The 26,049-nt window shown below is 38.2% G+C and overlaps 1 protein-coding gene and 1 non-coding gene across 2 annotated transcripts; one reads left to right on the top strand and one right to left on the bottom strand.

Moving 5' to 3' along the window:
* The first annotated feature begins 523 nt into the window (after positions 1–523).
* Positions 524–24,126, top strand: LOC117302233 (phosphatidylinositol 4,5-bisphosphate 3-kinase catalytic subunit beta isoform-like). The gene is made up of 18 exons (XM_033786076.1): positions 524–710; positions 7,664–7,882; positions 8,958–9,186; positions 10,045–10,280; positions 10,984–11,154; positions 11,929–12,168; positions 13,334–13,567; positions 14,292–14,588; positions 14,907–15,083; positions 15,495–15,616; positions 17,208–17,351; positions 18,920–19,019; positions 19,527–19,708; positions 20,303–20,412; positions 20,813–20,891; positions 21,413–21,592; positions 22,486–22,752; positions 23,542–24,126. Exons 2-18 carry the CDS (start codon positions 7,748–7,750, stop codon positions 23,804–23,806), a joined length of 3,168 nt encoding a protein of 1,055 aa, XP_033641967.1. The 5' UTR covers positions 524–710; positions 7,664–7,747; the 3' UTR covers positions 23,807–24,126.
* On the bottom strand, positions 6,020–6,092 carry Trnas-gga. Its single transcript has one exon. It is a non-coding gene; the product is annotated as a tRNA-Ser (tRNA).
* Positions 24,127–26,049: the final 1,923 nt, after the last annotated feature.

Below are 26,049 nucleotides of genomic sequence, written 5' to 3'. Positions count from 1 at the left end.
TAAGCATTTACTGATTTTACCCATGTCATTTTGCTCTACAATAGTTAGCTCAAAAGATATTATTTGAAAAGGGCGATTGTAATTACACTTCCAAGGTCATAAAAACAATAAATATTAGCGATATACAAATAAACAACTTGGGTCTGGGATTTTGGGAGGGGCCGGTTTCTGTGTGGCACCTCTTTCAAATGGGTGACTCTCAGCTTTTATTTTAATATGAAAGTATTTTTGGAGCACAAAATATTAATAGTAATAACTTGGTTTGTGTTTGTTATGAAAACATTGTTCAATCACGAAAACAAACTAATAAACTTTCAGATAAACTCAATTTGTTTCATTTTTATTTATGTACAAAGATAATGTGGGAACGAGCGAAAATCATAGTTTTAAAACCATTACTAAAACACCCTGGGAACGAGATTAAATAGCCAGGTACCCACAAAGTGAAAATAAATCATGTGTTTCGTGTATAGAGGCATCGGTTTCCATGCACAAGATTTAGATTTTTATTTTCACTTCCTTGTCCGCTAGCTCGAAGTCAACATCGGAAATTATCCCTCACCAAATGTTGTAATCTTTTCGGAAACCTTTTGCAAATGACAGTTTGAGAAGTGAGGTATGCGTATCATTGATTGTATTTCGAGCTACTCTTTGTGGTGAAATCAGCTGAAAGGATGGGATTCAAAGTCGATTACGGGCGAGCTGTTCAGGTAAAATTCTGAAAAAACATTTTCTGTTTGACTTTTCGACTTCATCGTGTGATGTAACTCATTGAACTTCAACTTGCTAACAAAAAAACATAAACAATGCTTTGTAAACAAATGTATCCCCCGTATTAACTGTGTGTGCAAAACAATTTGCATTGTTGATGTTCACTAGTATTAGTAACTGGAGATTGTTAGAAATGTGTGGTGTATTGAGGGATTTGAGAAAGTAAGGAAAGCAATGACAATATTCTGAAAGAGAAACTTAGCCCCACCCATAATCATGAACTGATTATCAACTTAGGAAATTTATTTGTGACCATTTCACTCCAGGCTCTGGTAAGTTCTGGTACATTGTCTGGTTCTGGTACATTGTTGCTTGCCGCTCGAGAGAACCTTGTAAACCTCGTAACTGCACAGGGCAACGGAGGCGATGAAATATCCGGGCCCAATTTCATAAAGCAAATTTCTTTGCTGTAAGCAAGAAATGAGCAGGGTACCAGTCAGTCACAGCAATGTTAACGTGCAGTATTTTAGCTGGTAATCTCTTCTTAGTAAGCAAGAGTTTTCTGTGCTTAGCATTAGTTTTATTGCTTACAGGCTTTATGAAAATTGGGCACTGGCCTGCTGCATATGTGTATTGTAGTTGTCATGAGGAAGTGCTCCTATCGGCCCATCAGAGGGATTTCCCCTTAAAATGTCTGTCTTTTGTTTGTCAATAAATTGTTGTTGTTGATCCTCACTGTAGTGTTTTACTTTAAAACCACTAGGGCCTAACACAGTCCCAAACTCGAAGCAAAGTACGCAGAAAACTGAAGTAAGAGCAAACTTTTTGTTTGTTTGGTACAACAGTCACACTATAGCATTACAATGTACATTTAATAACATTACAGAACTGTGCATTATAATTTTTATAAAAGAAATCGAGGGAATTTTCACTGAAATAATAAAGGTAAAAAGTGTCATTTACTAGTGGAACAGAGAACACACTGATAATCACAATCATAACAAATAATTAAATTCAAAATTTTGACAACATACATGTTGGCCTACATGTTCTTACAATGTAGAAACTCTCAACCAGGCTTGTGCATTCCTTCTTATTTATTATACTGTTATATAGGGAAAGAAATTTTTTCCAAGGGGCACTTCTATATTATAAGACAGCGGTACCCGCTGCCAAAACATAGGATTCGAACTGCCTCTAGCTGCCGGGCAACCTCGGTAGTCTAGTTGGTAAGACTTAGTTAGTAAGAATTGCAAGGGTCGTCGATTCGAATCCCACCCGAGTAACATGCCTGTGATATTTTTTCACAGGACTCTGGAAAGTACCGAGTATACAGTGCTATCACACATCGGTGTATGGGTAAAAAAAAAAATAATAATAATATTCTTTATCCCGATGCAAATTTAAAGGCAGTGGACACTATTGGTAATTACTTAAAATAATTATAAGCATAAAACCTTTCTTGATTACGAGTAATGGGGAGAGGTTGAAGATATAAAACATTGTGAGAAACGGCTCCCTCTGAAGTGCCACAGTTTTTGAGAAAGAAGTAATTTTCCATGAATTTGATTTCGAGACCTCAGATTTAGAACTTGAGGTCTCGAAATCAACCATCTAAACGCACACAAGTTTGTGTGACAAGGGTGTTTTCTTCTTTCATTGTTATTTCGCAACTTTGATGACCGATTGAGCTCAAATTTTCACAGGTTATTTCTTTTATGGATATGTTGAGATACACCAACTGTGAAGGCTAGTCTTTGACAATTACCAAAAGTGTCCACTGCCTTTAACATCTGTTATATATACTGTATAAGACAGGGTTACAAAATTTGTACTGTAAATATTCTTCAAAGGGCATCAAAGCCATTAAACTTGGGGCATGGAAGAGATTGCCTCAATCGCTGTGAAGTGTCAGACTTGCTCATGATGCTCCAGAAAATAATCCAAAATAATCCTACATTGTAATTGAAGCGAAACAAAAGATGAACAAAAAAATACAAATACGATCTTCACACTGACCAGTAACAACCGAAAAAATTGTGTTGGCCACAAGCAGGATTAATCTGATTTCATGGTCATGGTGACTGACTGAAGGATGTTGTATTCTGCTATTACTTTATCACTAGCGACTCGGAACAAACAGGAAATTGACAATTCCCTTTGGGTAGATAATGATGGTGAACGTTTAGTTGTCCATACGTTGGATTGTTGTACGAAGGACCAGGGATATTGCACGGGTCTTACTAGCCGGTGGCCAAATCAACATGTCTTTCTGTATGCTGGAGTCGAAAGTAGGTCATTCGCATGCATTTCTAACATTCTAATCTGGTGTTTTTTTATGGCCTCATAAATTTTCTTTATGGTTTGAGCATTAGGGCAGTGGATTGATTTTACTCAAAGCATTATTAGCATAAAACCTTACTTGGTAACGTCATGTTCCTCCATGTGAATGGGGAGCTGTTTCTATTTATAAAACAAATTTGATTTTGAGACCTCAGATTTAGAATTTGAGGTCTTGAAATCAAGCATGTGAAACATAGTGTCCAGTAGTGTCCAGTGTCTTTAAATAATTGGTTTGTAATCACTCTCAATGGAAGTACATGTAGTTGGATCTGGATAGGATAATGTAAAAAAAGTGCTTTATTTCCCACACTGATATAGCCTGTAATGTTATATAGCAGAAACGTTGACTAATTGGTAATTGTCAGAGACCAGTCTTCACAGTTGGTGTGTCTCAACATGCATAAAATAACAAACCTGTGAAAATTTGAGCTCAATCGGTGTTTAAAGTTGCGAGATATTAATGAAAGAAGAAAACACCCTTGTCACACGAAGTTGTGTGTGTTTAGATGGTTTTGATTTTGAGACCTCAAGTTCTAAATCTGAGGTCTCGAAATCAAATTCGTGAAAAATTACTTCTTTCTCGAAAACTATGGCACTTCAGAGGGAGCCGTTTCTCACAATGTTTTATACTCTCAACCTCTCCCCATTACTCATAATCAAGTAAGGTTTTATGCTAATTAGTATTTTGAGTAATTACCAATTTAGTGTCCATTAATTTTGGTAATGAAACAAGGATGCCTCGCGAACCTAATCACTGTAGCTCATAAGCCTGAGGAACCTGTTAACAAGGGAGCATTTCTTTTCACTACAATTTAGTTTGTTTACAGTGTGTGTTAAAAACAATAATTGAGTTGAGTAGTCCAACATGACCATTTTTTATTTGTACTTTATATTTGATTCAAGAAATTTCAGTGTTTATTGTAAACTATTTCCTACATGTCTGCTGATTCTGTCCTTTAAGTTAAATCAATGTCAGAATCATTTGTCCTTATTTTATTTGCAAAGCTCCCTGTGTGCATAAAAACACCCTGTAAATAAGACAAAAAGGAAAGCTGTTTTTAATACATGATGTAAAGTGTATCATGTACTCATTTGATGGGTTTTTCATTGCGTTGCCAAAAAATGGAAAAGAAGAAAAAAATGCACTTGGCGACATGCAGGGAACGATTTCATCTGGCAATTTTGCATAGCAAAACATTTTGACTGAAACAGATTTTGTGCACCATTAATGCCAATATTGAGCAGTAAATGATGATTTTTGAATAGCAACGACACATTTTGCGTTGCATTTTGCTCTGCTATACAAATAAAATCGTTCTCCGACATGTAATTTTTTTTCATCTCTGCTATGCACCCAGTGTTGTGTAAAGTTCACATGATGATAACCCTGGGAAAACCCCAAGAGATTTGGGTCATTCACAAGGTTTCCATCGTGTTCATGGTTTACCCTTGAGAAAATGTAATATGGAGGTTGTATTCATAAACAGTGTGAACATGTATGAATGAATTGACTGCTGTCTATTCATTAAACCATTTATAGTGACAACATGTGCCATTTCAATTAAAACCAGTCCAAAACAAGGCCAGACAAGAACAAAATTATGTTTCTTTGCAAAACATCATGACTATAGATACAATGAAGGTCTACATTGTAGAGTTCTTGGGCAGGATATGTTGATGGCAGTTGGATGACAAGTAAATTTATATTTATATTAAATACATGTATGATCAATTGCATTGTACGGTATCTGTTATGGATTGCACAGTATGGTGACGATGCATCTGATTGCTTTGAAAAGAATTTCAGGCCTATATGCTTCGTTTTTGAAAGGGCAAGGGCACCAAGGTATTTTCTCCTTGGTAAAAGGCACCCAATAAGGAAATTGTAAATATTTACTGTGGGCACCTACATGTACATAGGCAATGACGGGGCATGGAGGCAATCGCCTACGATGCCTCTGTGAAGTACATGTAGCAGGCCTGCTGTGTAGATGGCGGTTGGATGACACGTGAATTTACATAAAAATGTATTGATATTTGACAATGAGCAATGGGAGACTTTCTGGGACGATAGAGGGCAGCAGACTTACCGGGTAAATCCATTGTTCTCAGAATTATGCGCATGTTCAGAACTAAGTAAACAATGGAAATTTACCCGGTATGTCTGCTGCCACCTAGTGTTGGAAAGTCTCCTATTGCACTGTACAGATGTAGAATGGATCACCGTATGGTGTGTGTAGGATGCATCTAGTTGCTAATTGAAAAGAATCGTCAACAATTTGTGCTGAAGGAAGGTCTATTTGCATGACTGTGGGGTTGGGGTGTGTGGGCACAGTGCGGGGGCTGTTATTAGGCACTCATATTGCCATGATTGCAGTCCATTTAAAAATAATTGTAAAATATTGTTTACATCATATTCCATACTCTGAGAAATGAATTTCAAAATAGTGTGTATCGGGCAAAACAAATTTCACTCATTAAAGTCTGTCTGAAAATGAAGTTCTTTTGAGTGGTTTAATTTACTATTTGTAATGTGTGTGTAAATGTCAATATGGGGCTTCCCCAACCCATAGAGGAAGGCTCAACCCAACAAAATCTTCCTCAACACCATTAATGGTAATTTTGTCAAAATGTATAATTTCTTTATAGGGTGCCCTTTACCCAGGCTGCCTTCACCCCGAATGCCTTGGTGCCCTTGCCCGAACAGTCGTCGATTTCACCAAACTCTTCCTAACTAAGGATTAATCTTAGGACGAGTCTAAGCCTTGAACTGAAACAAGTAAACATTGAGGTTAAGTTACATACATACATACATACATGATGTATGTAGGACTAGTTATAATAGATGTTAAATTTGCATCGGGGATAAAGAATATTAATTTTGGTTTTTACCCATACACCGATGTGTGTTAGCACTGTATACTCAGTACTTTCCCGAGTCCTGTGAAAAAATATCACAGGCATGTTACTCGAGTGGGATTCGAACCCACGACCCTTGCAATTCCAGAGCAGTGTCTTACCAACTAGACCACCGAGGTCGCCCGGCAGCTGGAGGCAGTTCGGAGGCAGTAGGAGGCAGTTCTGGAGGCAGTAGGACTAGTTAGTTACGCGTCCTAAACTCGAGATACAGACGGATTAATCTTAGCATTTTGTATTCAGCTGTTGTTGAAAATTTGGTTGGTAATCCTGTTTTTATCAAGGCACTTGATGCTTAGCAGCTCTATGAAATGGGGCCCTGCTGTAATGTAAAACAACTGAGCCAACGATAGATCATGACATTATAGCCCACCGAGGCCTGGTTCTTGATAATTTACCTCGACTTCATCTCGGTGAAATTATCAAGAACCAGGCCTCGTTGGGATTAAACCACTAGTTGAAAACCTCTTCACCACACATTGATTCCCTTAATACAAAGTTGAGACAACCGAAACGTTAGTCATGGTACATCAGTGTTTTGTGATACGACTGCACTGTACGCTGAGAAAGAATGTACAAGAAATTTTTAATTAATTTATTCTATCTGCCTAAATTACAATGTAGACTGATATTTGAAAGCGTTCTCAATGATTGATTTGGTAGGCAACAAAAAAGAGATCAAGATTAATTGTAAAATTGAGGAGTTTAAGATTGTTTTAAAGCCATTGGACACTTTCGGTACATAGTATTGTCCAAAGGCCAACACTTCGTGTATCACAACTTATATATAAAATAACAAACCTGTGAAAATTTAGGCTCAATCAGTCATCGGAGTCGGGAGAAAACAACGGGAAAACCCACCCTTGTTTCCGCACGTTTCGCCGTGTCATGACTTGTGTTTACTATAAATCCGTAATTCTCGTTGTCGAGAATTGGTAATTGTTTCAATGTGTTCTCAAAAAGTAAAACATTTCATGGAATAATATTTCAAGAGAAGTCTTTTACCTTTACCTTCTGTAAACCCTGTAAGTTATTTGTAAATTTGTGAATTTTTTTTCTGTTCCGAAAGTGTATAATGGCTTTTAGGTAAGATTGATTATTTGGAGATAAGATTAGTTGTGAAGTTTTATAAAAACACCCCACCCCTAATTTTGAGTGTTGGCAAGAGGTTCCTGGTTTTTTAAAGCATACAATGTAGATTTCTTTGTGACCTACATTACATGTACAAGTATGCACAATACATCCTGGACTTGAACCAAGTTTCGCAAACTTTACTGCGTAGTTAGTTTATACTGCGTGTAATGCAGTCCTGTATGCTTTGAACTGCATGCATCCTGGACTTGAACCAAGTTTCGCAAACTTTACTGCGTAGTTAGTTTATACTGCGTGTAATGCAGTCCTGTATGCTTTGTTTTTGAAAGGGCAAGTGCAACAAGGCAATTAACCAGGGGGCATGGAGGCAATCGCCTCCATTGCCTACGTGATATATCAGGCCGGGTAACTACTTATGTCATGATCATGACTGTGTAGTATTTTAAGAGACTACTACACATCATGAAAATTGTTTGGTAGATCAGGAAATTGAGTGTAACGTTCATATGGCAAGCAGATCTTCCTCAAAGTACAAAGTCCCTTTCTTGGATTGGCTCGGTGAATTAAATCGTACATGTATACCATCTTTCTTCCACTCCAGGCCTAACATCATCGGTTCAAGTCTCCTTGTTGACAGTTTGAATCTTACCGGCACATTACCATAGCAACAACGCCAACAACCACGATGCCTCCCTCGGTTTATGACCTTTGGAGCGAAGAGGAGGTGACTACTGAGATTGAGATTACGTGTTTTCTACCGAACTCCATCGTTATTCCGCTGAAGTGTAAACGAGACGCAACCATCACATCAATCAAAAGGGTAAGTAAACTCAAATTTTTATTTTGGGTGAACAAAGTACACTTTGCTGGAGTGGGACCAGCACTCTACGAAATGATTAGTCTTGGTGAAAGACATTCTTGCTGAGTTAGTGAAAATTAGTGAAAAACGAGTTGGTCAACCTCTATGGTAGTAGGCCCCATTCACCCAATGCTACACACGTCATGACAATAGACCTTTGTCACGCTGTCACCATCTTGGTCATGTTCCCTGTTTCCATAACAGTAATGAATGCTAACATTCATTGCACAAACATGGCACCAGACTATTATTTCGTCCAGCCTCAGTTTGGTTACAATGAGTTAAAATGGAGTAAAATCAAGATGGCCACACTGCGATAAAGGTCTATTTACTGGAGTGGGACCGGCACTCTACGAAATGATTAGTCTTGGTGAAACACATTCTTGCTGAGTTAGTAAAAATTAAAAGTGTGTCTAATTAATGGAGTTATATATATATAAGAACTAGAGGGCGCACTGGTGATGCTTCTTGCACAAACGCGACGGGACCGCAACGAGACACGCGCGCGCCATTCCGTGCACGCGTTGAATATGAAACACACGTTGGAGTTTGTGTTTATTGAACGCTACGCGATGCTGTTTTGTCAACGTACAAAATGGCCGCACAAACACACGCTGTGCGATGCCTGTTTTGTCAACTTAGAAAATGGCCGCCTGCGCGCATGCCGGGGCGCGTATATAGGCTAGTGCGCCCTCTAGTTCTTATATATAACTCTACGGTCTAATTCCATCATGTAGGCTCCCCTGAGCAAATTTTTGGTGTGTAGAAAGGCCAGATTCGCAATACTTTGAGGTTACAAAAATTTTCGACCAGGGCCAAATTTCATTGAGCTACTTAAGCACAGAAAGTAGCTAAGCACAACAAAATTATGCTTACCAGAATAAGATTACCAGCCAAGTAACCATGTCACATGCACTGTTTATGATGGGTATCCCGCTCTTTTCTGCTGAGCAAGAAATTGTTAAGCAGTATTTTCTGCTTAAGCAGCTCAATGCAATTGGGCCCTGAAACGACGTTATCATTTTGCTGTTTCCAGGATCTATGGAAGCTCGCGGAGACTTACCCTCTTTACGGCAGCCTCCTCGACCTCAACTACTACATCTTCCAGTGTATCAACCAAAGTGCTGAGCAAGAGGAACTTCTGGATGGAAATCGAAAACTCTGTGACGTCAAGCCGTTCTGGCCCATGCTTAGGGTCATCCGTAAAGCAAGCGACGTTGAAGAGAAGGTGTTGAACTCCAAGATCGGGCTGCTCATTGGCAAAAGTAAGTTTTCCTGGAAGAGAATGACATTAATGGATGATATTGTTTGCTTGTTTGTTTGTTGGGGTGTTTCTTTGCTTGTTTGTTTGTTTAGATGATCTTCCAATAAGGGCATATAAACGCCAAGAAGCTGGGATCAGCCAATTTGTAATCCTGATCCGAGTTGTCAAGGTCGAGTGGTTTAAAGCAATGAACTCGAGCTCTGGTGTGGGTTGGAATCGCAGTCATGACAATTGTGTCCTTCAGCAAGATGCTTTACTATAATTGCTTTTCTTTACTTGGGGGGGGATAAATGGGTACCTCCTATTTAGAGGTTGATATTGTGTTTGAAATAGCCTTTGGAATACCATGGGAGCGCAGGGCTGTACACTCTCCAGGGAGCTGAGAAAGATTATAGGAATACTATTGGCCCAGTGACCAGGGCACTAATGTAAAGCGCTATATTACATGTATTATAAGAACTAGTTAATAATAATAATAGTAATAATAACTGTATTTATAACGCGCCTTTTGCCAAAGGATAAAGCGCCAGGTATTATTACTGCAAGGAGTGGGGCGAATTTTTGAGATATAAGACCTAATCCTTAAGCACCATGTAATGGTTTACAAGGTGCTATGGCGCAATATGCTGCCAATCCAGCCAGGAACACCAGGGCGAACCCTTTCTCTTTTGCGATAAGTGCACTGGGTTCTTTTACATGCGTTTACACAACACATGGGACCAACGGCTTAACGTCCCATCAGAAGGACGAAGCAATGGTTATGTGTCTTGCTTAAGGACACAAGTGTCACGGCTGGGGATTCGAACCCACACTCTGTGTTATTGTTGTTATTATTCATTAATTTTATTATTATCTACAGGTTTGCATGAATGGGACATGATGAAAAACCCAGAGGTGGATGATTTCCGTCGTAACAATCGACGGATGTGTATGACGATCCAAAGACAACGAGCCTCCTGGGAGTGGGAGAGAAAAGCCCTGTATCTCTATCCGCCTCAAGTCAGTGCCTCCAGCGAGTTGCCTGAACACATCTCCAAAATCTTCAAAAAGAACAACAGTGCGTTTTATGCTGATATTACCTTCGTCTCCAGTAAGGTGAGTGGATTATTTACATTGCTCTAGAATTGTAAGGGTCGTGGGTACGAATCCCACCCGAGTAACATGCCTGTGATATTTTTTCACAAGACTCGGGAAAGTACTGAGTATACAGTGCTAACACACATCGGTGTATGGGTAAAAACCAATTAATATTCTTTATCCCGGATGCAAATTTAACATCTCTTATTATCGCTGTGCAGTACCCGCTGCCAAAACATCTGATTCGAACTGCCTCTAGCTACCGGGCAACCTTGGTAGTCTAGTTGGTAAGACACTGCTCTAGAACTGCTCTTGAGCAACACACTATAATTGCTCCTCTTCACCCAGTGGTATAAATGGGCACCTGCGAGAGTAAAGGCAGTACTATGTATGAGTAGCCTAGGGAGCGCCAATGCACCCCGGGGCTGTATACTACCCAGGAACCTGAGAATGTTTAAAGGCAGTGGACACTATTGGTAATTACTCAAAATAACTATTAGCATGAAAAACCTTTCGTGGTGACGAGTAATGGGGAGAGGTTGATGGTATAAAACATTGTGAAAAACGACTCCCTCTGAAGTGCCATAGTTTTTGAGAAAGAAGTAATTTTCCACGAATTTGATTTTGAGACCTCAGATGTAGAACTTGAGGTCTCGAAATCAACCATCTAAACGCACACGATATTATTATTACACCCCTCTCTTATCCTAACATTCTCCAGGCCAAGCAGAAGTCTGTCCTCCCAGTTAGCTGTCATGATTACCCGTCCGATCTCATCAAGCGAGCCGTCAGGAAGGTCCATCAGCAAGGCATCGCTGAGGATCAGTATGTCATCAAAGTGAGAGGGCGAGAAGACTTCCTAATGGGCAACTATCCTCTTAGTCAATTTATTGTAAGGACATTGTATGATCTTATAACCCCTGACCCTCAGCTTTCTTGACCCCTAACCTCCTGACCCTCAGATTTCTTGACTAGGACTGTTCTCATCTATTTGAATTAACCTTTAGACTGTCGGAACTTGACATTGTAACCCACAACAATTACGGTAGCTGCTACCTGGACCCAATATCATAGAGCTGCTTAAAGGATTTGGGTACCTTTTCAAAATGTCCATAGATTTACATTAAACTTACAGGGTTTGAAGATAATGATAGTGGAAAGCTTCCCTTCAAATATTACTTACTGAGGTGCTGTAGTTTTTGAGAAATGAGTAAAACAATGTCATGAAAATACGTTTCTAAATGATTAAAAAAAAATTTGTCTCATGAGACGAAAATTATTTTCATGACATTGTTTTACTCATTTCCCAAAAGCTACAGCCCCTCAACACAGAATATTTTCAGGGAAGTTTTCTACTACCATTATCTTCAAACTGTGTACGTTTAGTGTAAATCTGTTGACATTGTGTTTTTTGTCTTACAAAAGTTAAATAGACCCTTTAAGCAGAAAATAGTGCTTAACAATTATTTGCTAAGCGGAAATGAGAAGAGTACCAGTCACAAATTGAACAAAAGAACATAATCTACCCAGCAAGTAAGTATACACATGGTGTTTAACCACAAACCAAATATACATTGATACCTCACCATGCAATGCCTCAAATCCCTTGTAACTTTCCAAAATAACTTTTTTATTATTTCTAAACCCCAATTTTTTGTTCTCACAGTACATCAGACAGTGTGTTAGTAAGGACATAAGACCCGAGTTGCTCCTTCTCCAGAAGTCCGAGATGAAAGTTGAGGAGATGTTCATCGATCCGATGCTCAACGCCCTCCTCCAGAAAGAGGAAGAGTCTCCAGTCATTCCGGCCAAGAAGGGGAAGACGCTGAGCTGGGACATCCACAAGGAGAAGATCAGGGTGACCTTTCATGGTGCTTTTAACGTCAACTTTGTTGAAAAAGCTGGGGTGAGTAAAACCTGGTTCATACTTAAGACACTGGACACCTTTGGTAATTGTCAAAGACCGGTCCTCTCACTTGGTGTATCTCAACATATGCATAAAACAACAAACCTGTGAAAATTTGAGCTCAATTGGTCGTCGAAGTTGTGAGATAATAATGAAAGAAAAAAACACAAGTTGTGTTTTTTCAGATGCTATATTTTGAGACCTCAAAATCTAATTCTGAGGTCTCAAAATCAAATTCGTGGAAAATTACCTCTTGCTCGAAAACTACGTTACTTCAGAGGGAGCCGTTTCTCACAATGTTTTGTACTATCAACAGCTCTCCATTACTTGTTACCAAGTAAGGTTTTATGCTGATAATTATTTTGAGTAATTACCAATAGTGTCCAGTGCCTTTTAGCGAATGCGAAGCCAATTTTGGACTCACATGGCTGTTTCCACAGCGAACTTTTTGCAGGAGTTTGACACATTTCAACTGTTTTATTTGTTGCTGTCTTTAGTCCAGTAGTCTCTCGTTTTAGTCCTCTCTTTGCGTCAGCCGTCCTGTGGTGGTCTGAGAATTGAACTTCTTCCAAGTCTCCCTCTTCAGCAGCGCTGTCGTCATTAGGTCATGCATGCTACTTTCTTTAAGTGCAAAAGTACTTTTCAGTCAAGCTACATTCAAAGTCAAGCTCTCATCAAAGGGGCAGTTTTCCTTGATCATTGCGCTATCAAGCAAAAACATTGCATTTATTTGGTGTTCCCAAAAACCTTGTATTTGTCAGGTGATCAACACTCAAGGGCAGAATTTCATAAAGCTTCTTAAGCAGAAAATATTGCTTAACAATTTTCTACTGAACAGAAATGAGCAGGATACCAGTCACAAACTGTACTTGTGTCATGGTAGTTGGCTGGTTAGCATATTTTTTGTTTGTGCTATAGCAGCTTTTTATGCTTAAAGCAGCACTACGGCCCTTTTCAAAACCACGGCTTAGCCTTTGGATTCGGCTTGAGACTCCGTCCTCTCGTCTGAAGCCATGAGCACGTACGCAAAGCACGCGCAAATTGTCAAAACAACCGAGGGGCTAAGCTAGCCTGAGATTAATCCAAAGACGAAGCCGTGGTTCGAAAAGGGCCTACGAAATGGGGTCCAGCTCTAGTTTCCACTATTATTTGTCTTTCCTCTTAGCTGCGTGTCCGTGCCGGGGTCTACCATGGCGGTGAAGAGCTCTGTGAGAAGTTTTTCTCCAAGGAGGCAGAAGCGCCGGACCCGGTGTGGAACGAAGAGTTCTGCGCCGATATTGAAGTCAGTAACTTACCCCGTATGGCCCGGCTCTGCATCCTCATCTGTTCTCTCAATAAGAAACTCGCAAAGAACCTGTCTGAGAAGGAGAAGGCGAAACGGCTTAAATATCAGAAGAAGGTATTGACAATTTGATTTCCTGAAATGTACTTTTTCTCTACGATTGCCTTTAGTGTTTACAAAACAACTTTCAGAAGTCAAAACAAACAAATAAACACTTCGCTATCAAAAACTTCATTTCCTAGTTTCATCAATCAGACTTTTATTTCTTCAAGATTACTTTTAGAGTTTACAAAGCAGAATGAGAAGTCAGAACACATAAACTTCTTTCATCAGAACTCTCAAGTATCCTAGTTTCAGCAATTGTACTTTAAAGGAACATTACAGAATTGGTAAGTAACATAAATCGTGAACATCACAGATTTACATAAAACTTATACGGTCTTATGATGATGATAGATGAAAACATCCCTTGAAATATTTCTGTCTGAAATGTTATATTTGATGAGAAATAAAGAATCTAACTGTGCGTTTGGAGTTTATCGCTCAGTGAGCGTTTTATTCATTTTTATTTTGGCATCGATGCAATGCAAAATTTGTAATTGGTTTTTCACTATTCTCTCGCGACCCAGATGGCCGATCAATCTCAAACTTCTACAGGTTTGTCAGTGTATGTATATGGTGGATTACATAAAGTGATTACACTGTCAGCAAATGTTTTGTTAGAAAAAAACAATTCTGTATAGTTCCTTTAATTTCTTCATGATTACTTTTATTTAAAAAAAAAATTAATTATTATTATTACTTTTTTGAAATTATTGAAATTTTATTTTTTATTTTGCAGGAACTGATACCCCTAGCGTGGGTCAACACAACGTTCTTCAACTACCAGAACAATCTCCAAGCGGGCCGGATCAAGTTCTACATGTGGCCTGCGTCAGAGGACGTTGATCTGAATCCCCTTGGGTGTGTGGGTTCGAATCCAAACCATGAAGATACAACGATGATCGAGGTTTCCTTCAGTACGTACAAGGCGGCACAAAGAGGGACCGTGTCCTATCCACCTTTCGATACGGTCTTGGAGAGGGCGGCCATGATTGCCAAGAAAGAAGAAAGGAATTTTACGCACGAGTCAATAAATGTACGTACATCCTATTACTAATAATTATGTGACTTTTGTTTACAATAAGTGTGACCTTGTACAACCTTGTCATACGATGTTGGGTGCTTTTTAGATGCCTGATTTCGAGACCTAAACTTCTAAATCTGAGGTCTCGAAATCAAATTCGTGGAAAATAACTTCTTTCTCGAAAACTACGTTACTTCAGAGGGAGCCGTTTCTTACAATGTTTTATACTATCAACCTCTTTTATGATAATACATGTAATTATTTTGAGTAATTACCGAAAGTGTCCACTGCCTTTTATATGTCATGTCATGGTTTTGTTTAATTTTTTAGGACCAAAAGCTGGAACAGCTTCGCAATATGGTGGAGAAGGAGCCTCTGGAACCTCTGAGTGAACAGGAAAATGAAGATCTCTGGGCGGCCAGGCAAGATTGTCGGGATCACATCCCGCATTCACTACCCCGCCTGCTGACGTGTGTACGATGGTCCGATAAGGACTGCGTCGCTCAGGTACAAAAAGATTTCATTTCAGTTATTCTTTCTCGTTGTGGAGCCAAGGACTCTCAAGAAACCCCATAGGCCATTTTGAGGTATGGCGGACACAATACTATAACATTATTAGGTTTGGGTAACTGATCATATTCACCACATCCGACATAGTTTACCTATCATTCAAAACAATGTTGATGAGATTGAATGGTCAGACAATAGGGATTACTGTCGGTGTACTGGTGTATGACCTCATATTGATGATATTTAATGGTCCTAGAGTAGGAGGGTAAACGGTTGTATCATAGGCTTGCACAGTTTCTCATTCAAACCACAGTGGGTGATATTGAAAAGTAAGACAGTTTTGAAGAATTTCTTGATAAATTGACTAGGGGTTTTAACATTTGAATGACTGATTATGTTTGAACATAGATGCAAGCTTTACTTCAGATCTGGCCTGAGTTGAAGCCCGAGGAAGCAATGGAACTATTGGACTACAGATACCCAGATTTGTCCGTCAGGAAGTTTGCTGTAGAATGCCTCAGCAACCTACAGTAAGTCGAAGACTATAACTTGTTTTTTTATCTTTACACCGATGCAAATGTCGTGGGTTCGAATCCCACCCGAGTGATTTGCCTGTCGTTTTTTTTTCCAGGGAGCTCTGGAAAGTACTGAGTATACCAGGCTCATTGCATGATTCAGTACTGTATACTCAGTACTTTCCTAAGTTCTGGGGGGGGGGGAAAAAAACAAGCAAATCACTCGTGTGGAATTTGAACAAAGGAGATTTGCATTACCCTGAGACTGATGTGTGTTTAGCACTATATACTCGATTCTTTCCCAAGTTCTGTGAAAATAAAAACGGGACCTTTGCATTGCTAGAGTAATATTTTAACCCTAACACCAATGTGTATTTAGCACTGTATACTAAGTTCTGTGAAATCAAATCCACAGGCAAATTACTTGGGTGGGATTCAAACCCCCGACCTCTGCTTGCTAGAGCAGATGTCTTGCCGCTAGACCACCGAGCTAGCCCGGTGGCTATGGGCAGTTTGAATCATATGTGTTTGCAGCGAGTGCCTCAACGATTTAATTGAAATTAATTTTGAATTTTGTTACCCATACACCGATGTCTTAAGCACTGTATACTCAGTACTTTCCAGAGTCCCGTGAAAAAATATCACAGGCGTATAACGCGGGTGGGATTGGAACCCAGCAAAATTAATATTCTTTATCCCCGACGCAAATGGAACATCTGTTATAGATTTAATAGATGTTTTAAACATCTAGTAAGTCAAAGATACCATTCATTTCCAATATTTTCTTGCAAGTGTTCCTTTTTTATGTATCTTGAAGATGGTCATACTGTACCCCTTTCCTTAATCCCTTTCCCCCTCTCTTTTTCTATAAATGGATATGTATTTGTTTGTACTTGTTTATGCCTCTGAAGAAGGTCCAGTTTGGATCGAAAGCTAAGGCCATCTACCCTACTCATATTATTTTTTTAATTACTGATTTTGTTTTTTTCCATTTTACCTGTTGAAATGTTGTTACTATAATGGCTTGTTAAGAAAAGTATTTATTGACTTTCATTTGTCATATGAGTTTTTACTGTCATGTATTTTGTATCACTGTATTTTGTGTAATTTTGTCTAATAATTTATTTTTTTTTTTGGTGATATTTACATACACCTCATTTGATTTGTTATTTCAATATAATTTTAATAGTGTTTCATTAATGATGTTTGTGTTTGTTTGAATCATGTTCTATTGTTTTTGTTTAAGTTTTAAAGCAATAATGTGTAGAATCGTAAACATAATATTTTGTTTGTAAACTAAGTCAATTTGATTAAATACTATCTTAGCCAGTGTTTTAAATGTTTTTCAAAACGATACGTAATGTGTTCATCAAAATTTGCATAACTACATCCTAATGTAATTTGTTTTGTTTAGAATACTTTGAAAGTAGGCTTAATTTATTTCTATTGTTTATAATACTTTTCTAACATTAATAATGGATACTTTTGAGTATACTTCTTAAAAACTTTCATACAAGGCAAAAAATATTCTATTATCCATTACATACTCTATTTAAAATTAAACATGGATAAATTTGAGCTAAACTTTTAAAACTTTGTTCCACAGCGATTCCCAACTTTCACAGTATCTCCTGCAACTCGTTCAAGCCCTGAAGTACGAAACACATCTTGACTGTGAGTTGGGACAGTTCCTACTCAGGAGGGCATTAGCCAATCAGAGGATAGGACACTTCTTGTTCTGGCATCTCAGGTGAGATATGTGTGCGTGTGGTAAAGTACAAGTGTCCTGATTGGCTGGTGTTGTGTAGTGTGAGGGCAGAGATGGTTCTTGTGATTGATTTAGCCGAGTAGCGCAAATTAATGTTGCACAGGCTGCATACTCCCCAGGGAGCTGAGATGGTTTAAGGAGTGATTTAAGGCCCAGTGACCAGGGGTAATAATGTCGAAAGCGCTTTGAGACACCCCTCGGGCGTGAAAAGCGCTATATAAAAACGGTCTATTATTATTATTATTATTAAAAAGCAAAACTACATGTAGGTGGATGAATTGATTTAGAAGTGTGTTAGCCAATCAGGTAATAGGTTTCTTACTGTTCTGAACACTAGGGTGAGATAATTATGTGTGGGGTATTATACAGTGTTTTTGATTGGATATAATAATTATATACATTTATTATTTGTTAGAATCTAAACATCGTGCGAATAGCAATTTAATGTTTGTGTTCTAGCCCATTAATGGTGTTTTTATTTACACATTTTTCTTGTGTATTGATTACATATTTATTAGCTTGTCAATATTCTGGTCAGATTTTGTAATGACTAATGTACTTTTAATGTGGTTTTTACTTGGGGCCCATTTTTTCTCAAGTAAGTTTTAGTGTTTATCCTTTTAATCTTTTGATACAAGTGATCTAGTACTTTTGTCTGTAGTGTATCTTTGTAAATAAGTATAACCTTTTTAAAAAAGAATTCTGAGGAATCTGTGATCCAGAATGCGCTATATGATAAATGCTGTTTTGTTATTATTATTATTATTATTATTATTATTATTATTATTATTATTATTATTATTATTATTATTATTATTATTATTATTATTATTATTATTATTATTATTATTATTATTATTATTATTATTATTATTATTATTATTATTATTATTATTATTATTATTATTTCATTTTATCACAGCATGCAAAAGAAAGATCTCATTTTCCTTTGTGCCGGTAACTCCTCGAGCCGGGCTACGTCCCGTAGCCTTAGATCTCAAGGGTCTTTCTCAGGATCCTCGCTGTTCCCAAAAGCGCTGCCTTCTGTAATAGATCTACCCTCACATTTGTCCCTATTTCATCTAGATGTTTCCCCAGTGCTTTGGGAATGGTGCCAAGTGCTCCAACCACCACGGGGACTACTGTTACCTTTACCTGCCAAATCTTACGAAGTTCCCTGGCCAGGTCCTGGTACTTCTCGATCTTTTCCATCTCCTTCGAAGCTATTATTATTATTATTATTATTATTATTATTATTATTATTATTATTATTATATTATTATTATTATTATTATTATTATTATTATTATTATTATTATTATTATTATTATTATTATTATTATTATTATTATTATTATTATTATTATTATTATTATTATTATTATTATTATTATTATTATTATTATTATTATTATTATTATTGTTATTGTTATTGTTATTATTATTATTATTATTATTATTATTATTATTATTATTATTATTATTATTATTATTATTATTATTATTATTATTATTATTATTATGAATTTAAATATTGACGTTGTACACAGGGCTGAGATGCACCAGGCAGCTGTAACGACAAGGTTTGGTTTAATGCTGGAGGCATACTGTCGAGGTAGCATTGCACACATGGCGGCTTTAATCAGACAGGTTGGTAATCGCTCTATTTCTTTTTAAAGACACTGGACACTATTGGTAATTGGCAAAGACCAGTCTTTTCACTTGGTGTATCTCAACATATGCACATTAAGTAACAAACCTGCGAAAAATTTGAGCTCAATCGGTCGTCGAAGTTGTGAGATAATAATGAAAGAAAAAACAACCTTGTCACACGAAGTTGTGTGCTGTCAGATGCTTGATTTTGAGACCCTCAAATTCTAATTTTGAGGTCTCGAAATCAAATTCGTGGAAAATTATTTCTTTCTCTAAAACTACGTCACTTCAGAGGGAGCCTGTTCTCACAATGTTTTATACTACCAACCTCTTCCCATTACTCGTCACCAAGTAAGGTTTTATGCTAATAATTATTTTGAGTAATTACCAATAGTGTCCACTGCATTTTTTAATCAAATGCCTCTGGGACTATCTCAACCGGTACCGGCCTACTGTTTTATTTTGTTTTTAAGTTATTCAAGTGTTTCTTTTGATGTTTTCCAGGTGGAAAGCCTGAACAAGATGCGGACAGTCAATGAGCTGATTAAGACCAAACACGCCAAATCGCAGACCAATTTTGACTTACTGACCAACATGAGAGAGATCTTAAACCAGGAGTCTTATCATGAAGCCATGTCTAACTTCCTATCACCTCTGTCTCCATCGTACAAACTCAAGGGACTACGGTAAGCAGATCATTTAGAATTAGTTTTATTTTGCGTTTTCTGATATTTATGTTGTCTCTACTTTAGTGAAGGCTATTTTGATAAAGCCATTCTCCTCGCTTCAGGTGTTTTAAACAAAATGTTAAAAACGATATTCACTGATGAATAAAAACATTTTTCATTTGTTATAAACTGGGTTGACTACAACCTGGGCCCAATCGTACATGGCCCTATGTCATAAAGCCAGTGCATATAAACTTGCTAAGCACAACAAATTTTGCTTAATAGAAACTGATTACTAGCTAAACATTTCTTAAAGTTAGCCTGTAAGCATAAAAACTTGCTAAGCACAAATGCATCTTGGTTACCAGCTAAAAAATTCGTAAAGTTTACAGTTGTTGCAACTGTAGCCTAACTCAATTTTTGCTTAGCAAAGAAATTTGCTAAGCATTGTTTTCTGTTTAATAGCTTCATGAAAAGTTGGGCTGTGTGTGGTTGAATGATTTCAAATGGTTGATCAACATGCTTGAAAATGTTACTTGGAGTGTAGAAGGGTACACTATTGCCTTGTACGAGCTCTCCTTCATGCTGATATTTTTCCCTCCATTTTTTCAGACTCAAGAAGTGTAAGTTCATTTCGTCCAAGATGCGCCCTCTATGGTTGGTTTTTGAAAACAATGATCCAATGGGAGACGACATCTATATCATCTTCAAGAATGGAGACGGTAAGTGAATAATAAAAGCGTCGAGTTGAAACCAACGGTTCTTTTCAGAACCACCCCAACTCATTTAGAGATTACCATTACATGGTGTTACAGCAAACCTTTCTATATATTGTATTTCCATCATGCAAAGTTTCAAATCCTACTTTATAGTAGTCATATTAGTGGCTTCTTATATAGCGCGCATATTCGTCACTCAGTGGCGCTCAACACGCTTTAACATACAGTCTTTTCCTGCAAGGTATGTGGGACTACGTTTGAATAATGAGACCTACTCCTTTTACCTAGCACCATGTAATGGTTTACAAGGTGCTGTGGCACAATATGCTACCAATCAAACCAGGAACACCAGGGCGGACCCCTTCTCTTTTAATTATTGCAGTATATTATTTTCTTGTCACAGATCTCCGCCAGGACATGTTGACGCTTCAAGTTATGCAAATCATGGACAATATCTGGCAAGAGGAAGGGCTTGACCTCAGGTCAGTTTCACTGGGGTCATGGGTCACATCTTAGGGTCAGAGGTCAGATTCTTGTTTCAGGGTCAGGAGCACTGCAGATATTAGGAGAAACTTACATTGCATAAACTGTTATACTTTTTATACACTACCAACTGGAACCTTCACCCAACTGGGAACCCTCACCTAACTGGGAATCCTCACCCAGTTGGGAATCATATTGTCCTCTTTTGTTATAGGTCCCCGGTTTGACTTAACACCTTCAATTGGGGATCTTGCACTACCCCAATCTTGTTTGTACTATATATTTTTTCTGGAAAAATGAGATTTGCTTTTTGATAAACGATCTGTATTTTACTTCAGGGACGTATCCTCCGGGGCCAGTGTTCAGATTTTTCGTTTAGAATCGGGTTAGAATATTGTTAGCAGTTTTTAGATCTCACAAAAGTGAGGAATTTTTTATTTTTTAGTTTAAGTTCTTCAGAAAAAAAATTGTTCTTGAGAATTGTTTTTAATTCTTCTACATTTACTTTTCCAATCCCTAGGTTGATTCCTTACAAGACCCTAGCGACAGGGAACAAAGTCGGAATGATCCAAGTCGTGACAGAGGCTGAAACAATCGCAAAGATACAAAAGGAACACATTGGTGCTACCAAATTCAGCGCAGCGTTCCGCAAGGGGGCGCTGTTTGAATGGCTGAAGAAACAAAACCCTACAGAGGCTCAGTAAGTTGTAATAACAATGAATAATAACAACAAAAGTGGCTTCTTAAAAAGCGCGCTCATCCGTCACTCAGTGACGCTCAAGGTGCGTCAGTATTTTCCTGCAAGGTATGTGGGACTATGTTTGAATTATGATATCTACATTGTACCCCTTTTATACATAGCACCATGTAATGGTTTACAAGGTGCCGCTGTGGTGCAATATGCTGCCGATCAAACCAGGAACAACAGGGGGAGCCCTTTCTCTTTTGGGTTCTTTACCAACGGCTTTACGTCCCATCGATAATACGAAGCATCATGGTTGAGTGTCTTGCTAAGGATAAAGGCGTCACGACTGGGACTCAAACCCACACTCTGCTTTGTAGAAACACCAGAGTCTAAATCCAGTGCTCTTAACCGCCAAGCTATAACATGCCATATCTTAAAAAAGTTTCCTTTCTGTCTGATATTCCGGATATTGATAACAGAAATATCGATATTGTTTTAAAGGCAGTGGACACGATTGGTAATTACTCAAAATAATTTTTATTATAAAAACTTACTTGGTAACGAGTAATGGGGAGAGGTTGATAGTATTAAACATTGTGAGAGACAGCTCCCTCTGAAGTAACGTAGTTTTCGAGAAAGAAGTAATTTTCCATGAATTTGATTTCGAGACCTCAAATTTAGAACTTGAGGTCTCGAAATCAAGCATCAGAAAGCACACAACTTCGTGTGACAAGGGTGTTTTTTTTCTTTCATTATTATCTCGCAACTTCGATTACCGATTGAGCTGAAATTTTCACAGGTTTGTTATTTATGCATATGTTGAAATACAGCAAGTGAGAAGACTGGTCTTTGACAATTACCAACAGTGTCCAGTGTCTTTCATATCGATGTTGTTCTTAATTGTGCAGATTCACACATGCCATTGAGGACTTCACGCTTTCCTGTGCTGGTTACTGTGTGGCTACATATGTGCTGGGCATCGGCGACAGACATAACGATAATATCATGATCAAGAAAACAGGCCAGCTTTTCCACATTGACTTTGGTCACTTCTTGGGAAACTACAAGCGTAAGTTTGGCTTCAAACGAGAGCGTGTCCCCTTCGTGCTGGTCCACGACTTTGTACACGTCATTACGCGCGGGAAAGGCAACAACACTACGACGGAGTTTGAAACGTAAGTGATGCAAAACCTCTCTGGATTCCTGCAATCCAAAATGTGTCAGTGTCATTTTGTTTGAACATAACAGTGTTTTATAAATTGAATCACCTCAACGCAGTAAACTTGACTTTGTTTATTCCAAAATTGGTGTGTTCTGAAAATGCTGTTTTCTCAAAGTAAATGGACTTTCATTTATGAATAAATATTTCTGGTGCGGTATGACATTTACAATCACAATTGACCTCTCAGACTAAATTAGCCAAATTTGTTATTGGCTGACATGTAATGAATACCAATCCTGTACTCTGATCTTGGCGATCGTGCTTTTCGGTCATAGCTACAACACTTTGGAACAAGCTACCCACCCACATTCAAGAGCAAGTTCGAGTGGGCACAATTAGTCGACCCGTGGTTGACTACTGACCAGCAACGTACATGCGCAGTGTCGCACCAACCCGAACGACTCATTTGGAAGTCCAGTCAACCTTCCGCCTTTTCGCTACATTGTCACTGGTTCCCTTCTGCGCTTTACACATGTCAGAATGGAACATGCTGTTGGGACCAGTAAAGAAACCCTGGGCTCGAGGCTGGTTCCAAATGGTCGACCACAGTAGTCAACCAATGGTCGACCAGCCTGGGTTCGAGTCAAAATAGTCAACCTTTAGTTAACCATTGTGCACACTCGAACTTGCTCAAAGCAGCACCTTCATTGAAAACTTTATCTGGTGTTAGCAATTAGAAACATCTGTATTTAGCACTTTATAAATGTTGTATATATTGTTATCATCTTGAAAAAAAAAACAGTTTCCGGAAGTGTTGCGAGGATGCGTTCATGATCTTACGCCAGCGTGGCAACCTCCTCATCAACCTCTTTGCCATGATGTTATCAAGCGGAATTCCCGAGCTGTCCGATGAGACAATCAAGTACCTACGAGACACCCTCGTCTTAGATCGCAGCGATGACGAGGCACTGAAACACTTCAAAGGGAAGTTCAACGAGGCACTTAAGAACAGCTGGAAGACGAGTATAGACTGGATGGCTCATATCATCGCACACGCTAGGGACTAGTTAGAATACTCGGCCCTTGAGTACCTCCGAGTACAATTTCATGAGTACATTTTTTAAGGAATAACATGAGTACAGAGCAAAATTAGTGCAAGAACATAGAGTTTAGACTAGTCCTATCTCCAGTTAGGACGAGTTACTCGTCCGAGTATAGCTTGGTGGCTCATATCATCGCACATGCTAGGGACTAGTTCGAATACTTGACCCTTGAGTACCTCCGAGTACATTTTCATGAGCACATTTTTATAAGGTCTGATACTTCACGGAGGCAACCGAAGGCGATTGCCTCGATGCCCCCTGGTCATTGCCTAGGTGCCCTTGAAATGCTCCTGTAGAAATTTACAATTTCCTCATAAGGAGAAAATGCCTTGGTGCCCTTGCCCTTTTAAACATGAAGCATACAGGCCTGGAATATATGTACATATATATTATACTATACTACTATGTATAAGAAGAATGACTCAAGAAGTAAGGAATATCATTGCACACGCTCGGGACTAGTTGCAATATACTCAGCCCTCAACTTCCGAGGACATTTTCCTGAGTATAAGGAATAACATGAGTACAGATCCAGAGTACAGATCTAGAGTACGTGTACAAATGTATGAGAAGTATAGTTTAAGAGTACTTAACTTTTAAGTTGTAGATGAGTACATATACATCTGAGGAAATGTACTATGAGTACAGGAAAGTATCAAGACATGCAGGAGTAAAATAACACAATACTACTGCTGAAAGTTGCAGTGGAGACTATTTGTACATTATATACCTGTATAGAATAAGTGTTTTGTATGAAGAGCTGTTTATAAGTACTGCGACTCTTAGACAGAGTTAGGTCAGCATTTATAGAAGTATTTCTGTCATATAAATTTGCAAATTTTGAAGAGAGACTTTTCCAAAGGCAAGCTGCAAAACAGCTTTGTGTTAACTGAAGTATGTGACATGCTGATGGTAAAGTCATCTGGACCTTTTGACAAATTTGTCAGTCATCGATCACACACTAAAGGAGAAGCAATTATATTTAAAGGCAGTGGACACTATTGGTAATTACTCAAAATAGTTATTAGCCTAAAAGCTTTCTTGGTGACGAGTAATGGGGAGAGGTTGGTGGTATAAAACATTGTGAAAAACGACTCCCTCTGAAGTGTTAAAAATGTCAAGAAAGAAGTAATTTTCCACAAATTTGATTTCGAGACCTCAGATTTAGAACTTGAAGTCTCGAAATCAACCATCTAAACGCACACAACTTCGTGTGACAAGGGTGTTTTTCTATCATTGTTGTCTCGCAAGTTCGATGACCAATTTGGCTCAAATTTTCGCAGGTTTGTTATTTTATGCATATGTTGAGATACACCAACTGTGAAGGCTAGTCTTTGACAACTACCAATAGTGTCCAGTGTCTTAAAAAAGCTGTATACATTGTGCACGTTTTGCTTCCATGTTGGGTTACCCCCCAAAACAAATTTCTTTGCAGTTTTGTCATTTGGTATTAATTTTTGTGAGGCTTTTCTAGTAAAAGCTGTACAAAATAAAGTCTTTGTTGAATGTAATAAAGTTAGAAATTGTATTTATATATTGTGTTATATTATTTCAATTCAATTGATAGAAAAGAGAACTATTGTTATTTTTGCAAATCTCAATCTGTACATTAGAGAGGTTTATTTTATTTTTTCTTTCTTTCTCGAAAACTTTCTCTCACAAGTAAATAATTATATGAATAAGTGATCAAAAACAGCTGGGAAAGTTGGTACCAAACATCATAAATTAAAAAAATCTTATATTTTACCTAAAGAGCAGTTTTTTTTGTCATGTCGCCAGACACACAAGGCCTGAAGGCCACTTCAAGGTGTGGGCTACAATTTTTTTTTTCCAGAGGCCGTTTCCACCTACTCCTAGGGCTGAAACAGGGTTACCCCTTTCACAGTCCATACGAATGTAGGCTTGGGTATCATCGGTCCGAAGCCTGGCCTGTAGAGCAGAAAGCACTACCTCCCCAATTTTACGTAGCAAGTGCCACGACCGGGATTCGAACCCACACTCTGCTGATCAAACACCAGAGCTTGAATCCGGTGCTCTTACCGCTCGACTATGACACGCCACAATGACAGGCCACACGTTTACAACAATAGAACATTAAGTACAATTTCATTTCTTATAATGTTAATTTGTAGATTATTATGTTCAATTCAATTAAATTCACACTTTTTTCCAAAAACAAATATCCACATATTATCACAGAACTAGAA

The sequence above is a fragment of the Asterias rubens genome, chromosome 18, assembly GCF_902459465.1.
Source record: "Asterias rubens chromosome 18, eAstRub1.3, whole genome shotgun sequence".
Lineage (NCBI taxonomy): Eukaryota > Metazoa > Echinodermata > Asteroidea > Forcipulatida > Asteriidae > Asterias > Asterias rubens.
The sequence above is the reverse complement of the archived record's forward strand: the minus strand, read 5'-3'. Positions and strand labels throughout refer to the sequence as shown.

Coding starts and splice junctions, on each gene's coding strand:
- LOC117302233 (XM_033786076.1), top strand. CDS start 7,748: ATGCCTCCCTCGGTTTATGACCTTTGGAGCGAAGAGGAGGTGACTACT. Junction 19,709..20,302: donor TACAAACTCAAGGGACTACG/GTAAGCAGATCA, acceptor CCATTTTTTCAG/ACTCAAGAAGTGTAAGTTCA. Junction 21,593..22,485: donor CAAAACCCTACAGAGGCTCA/GTAAGTTGTAAT, acceptor TTAATTGTGCAG/ATTCACACATGCCATTGAGG.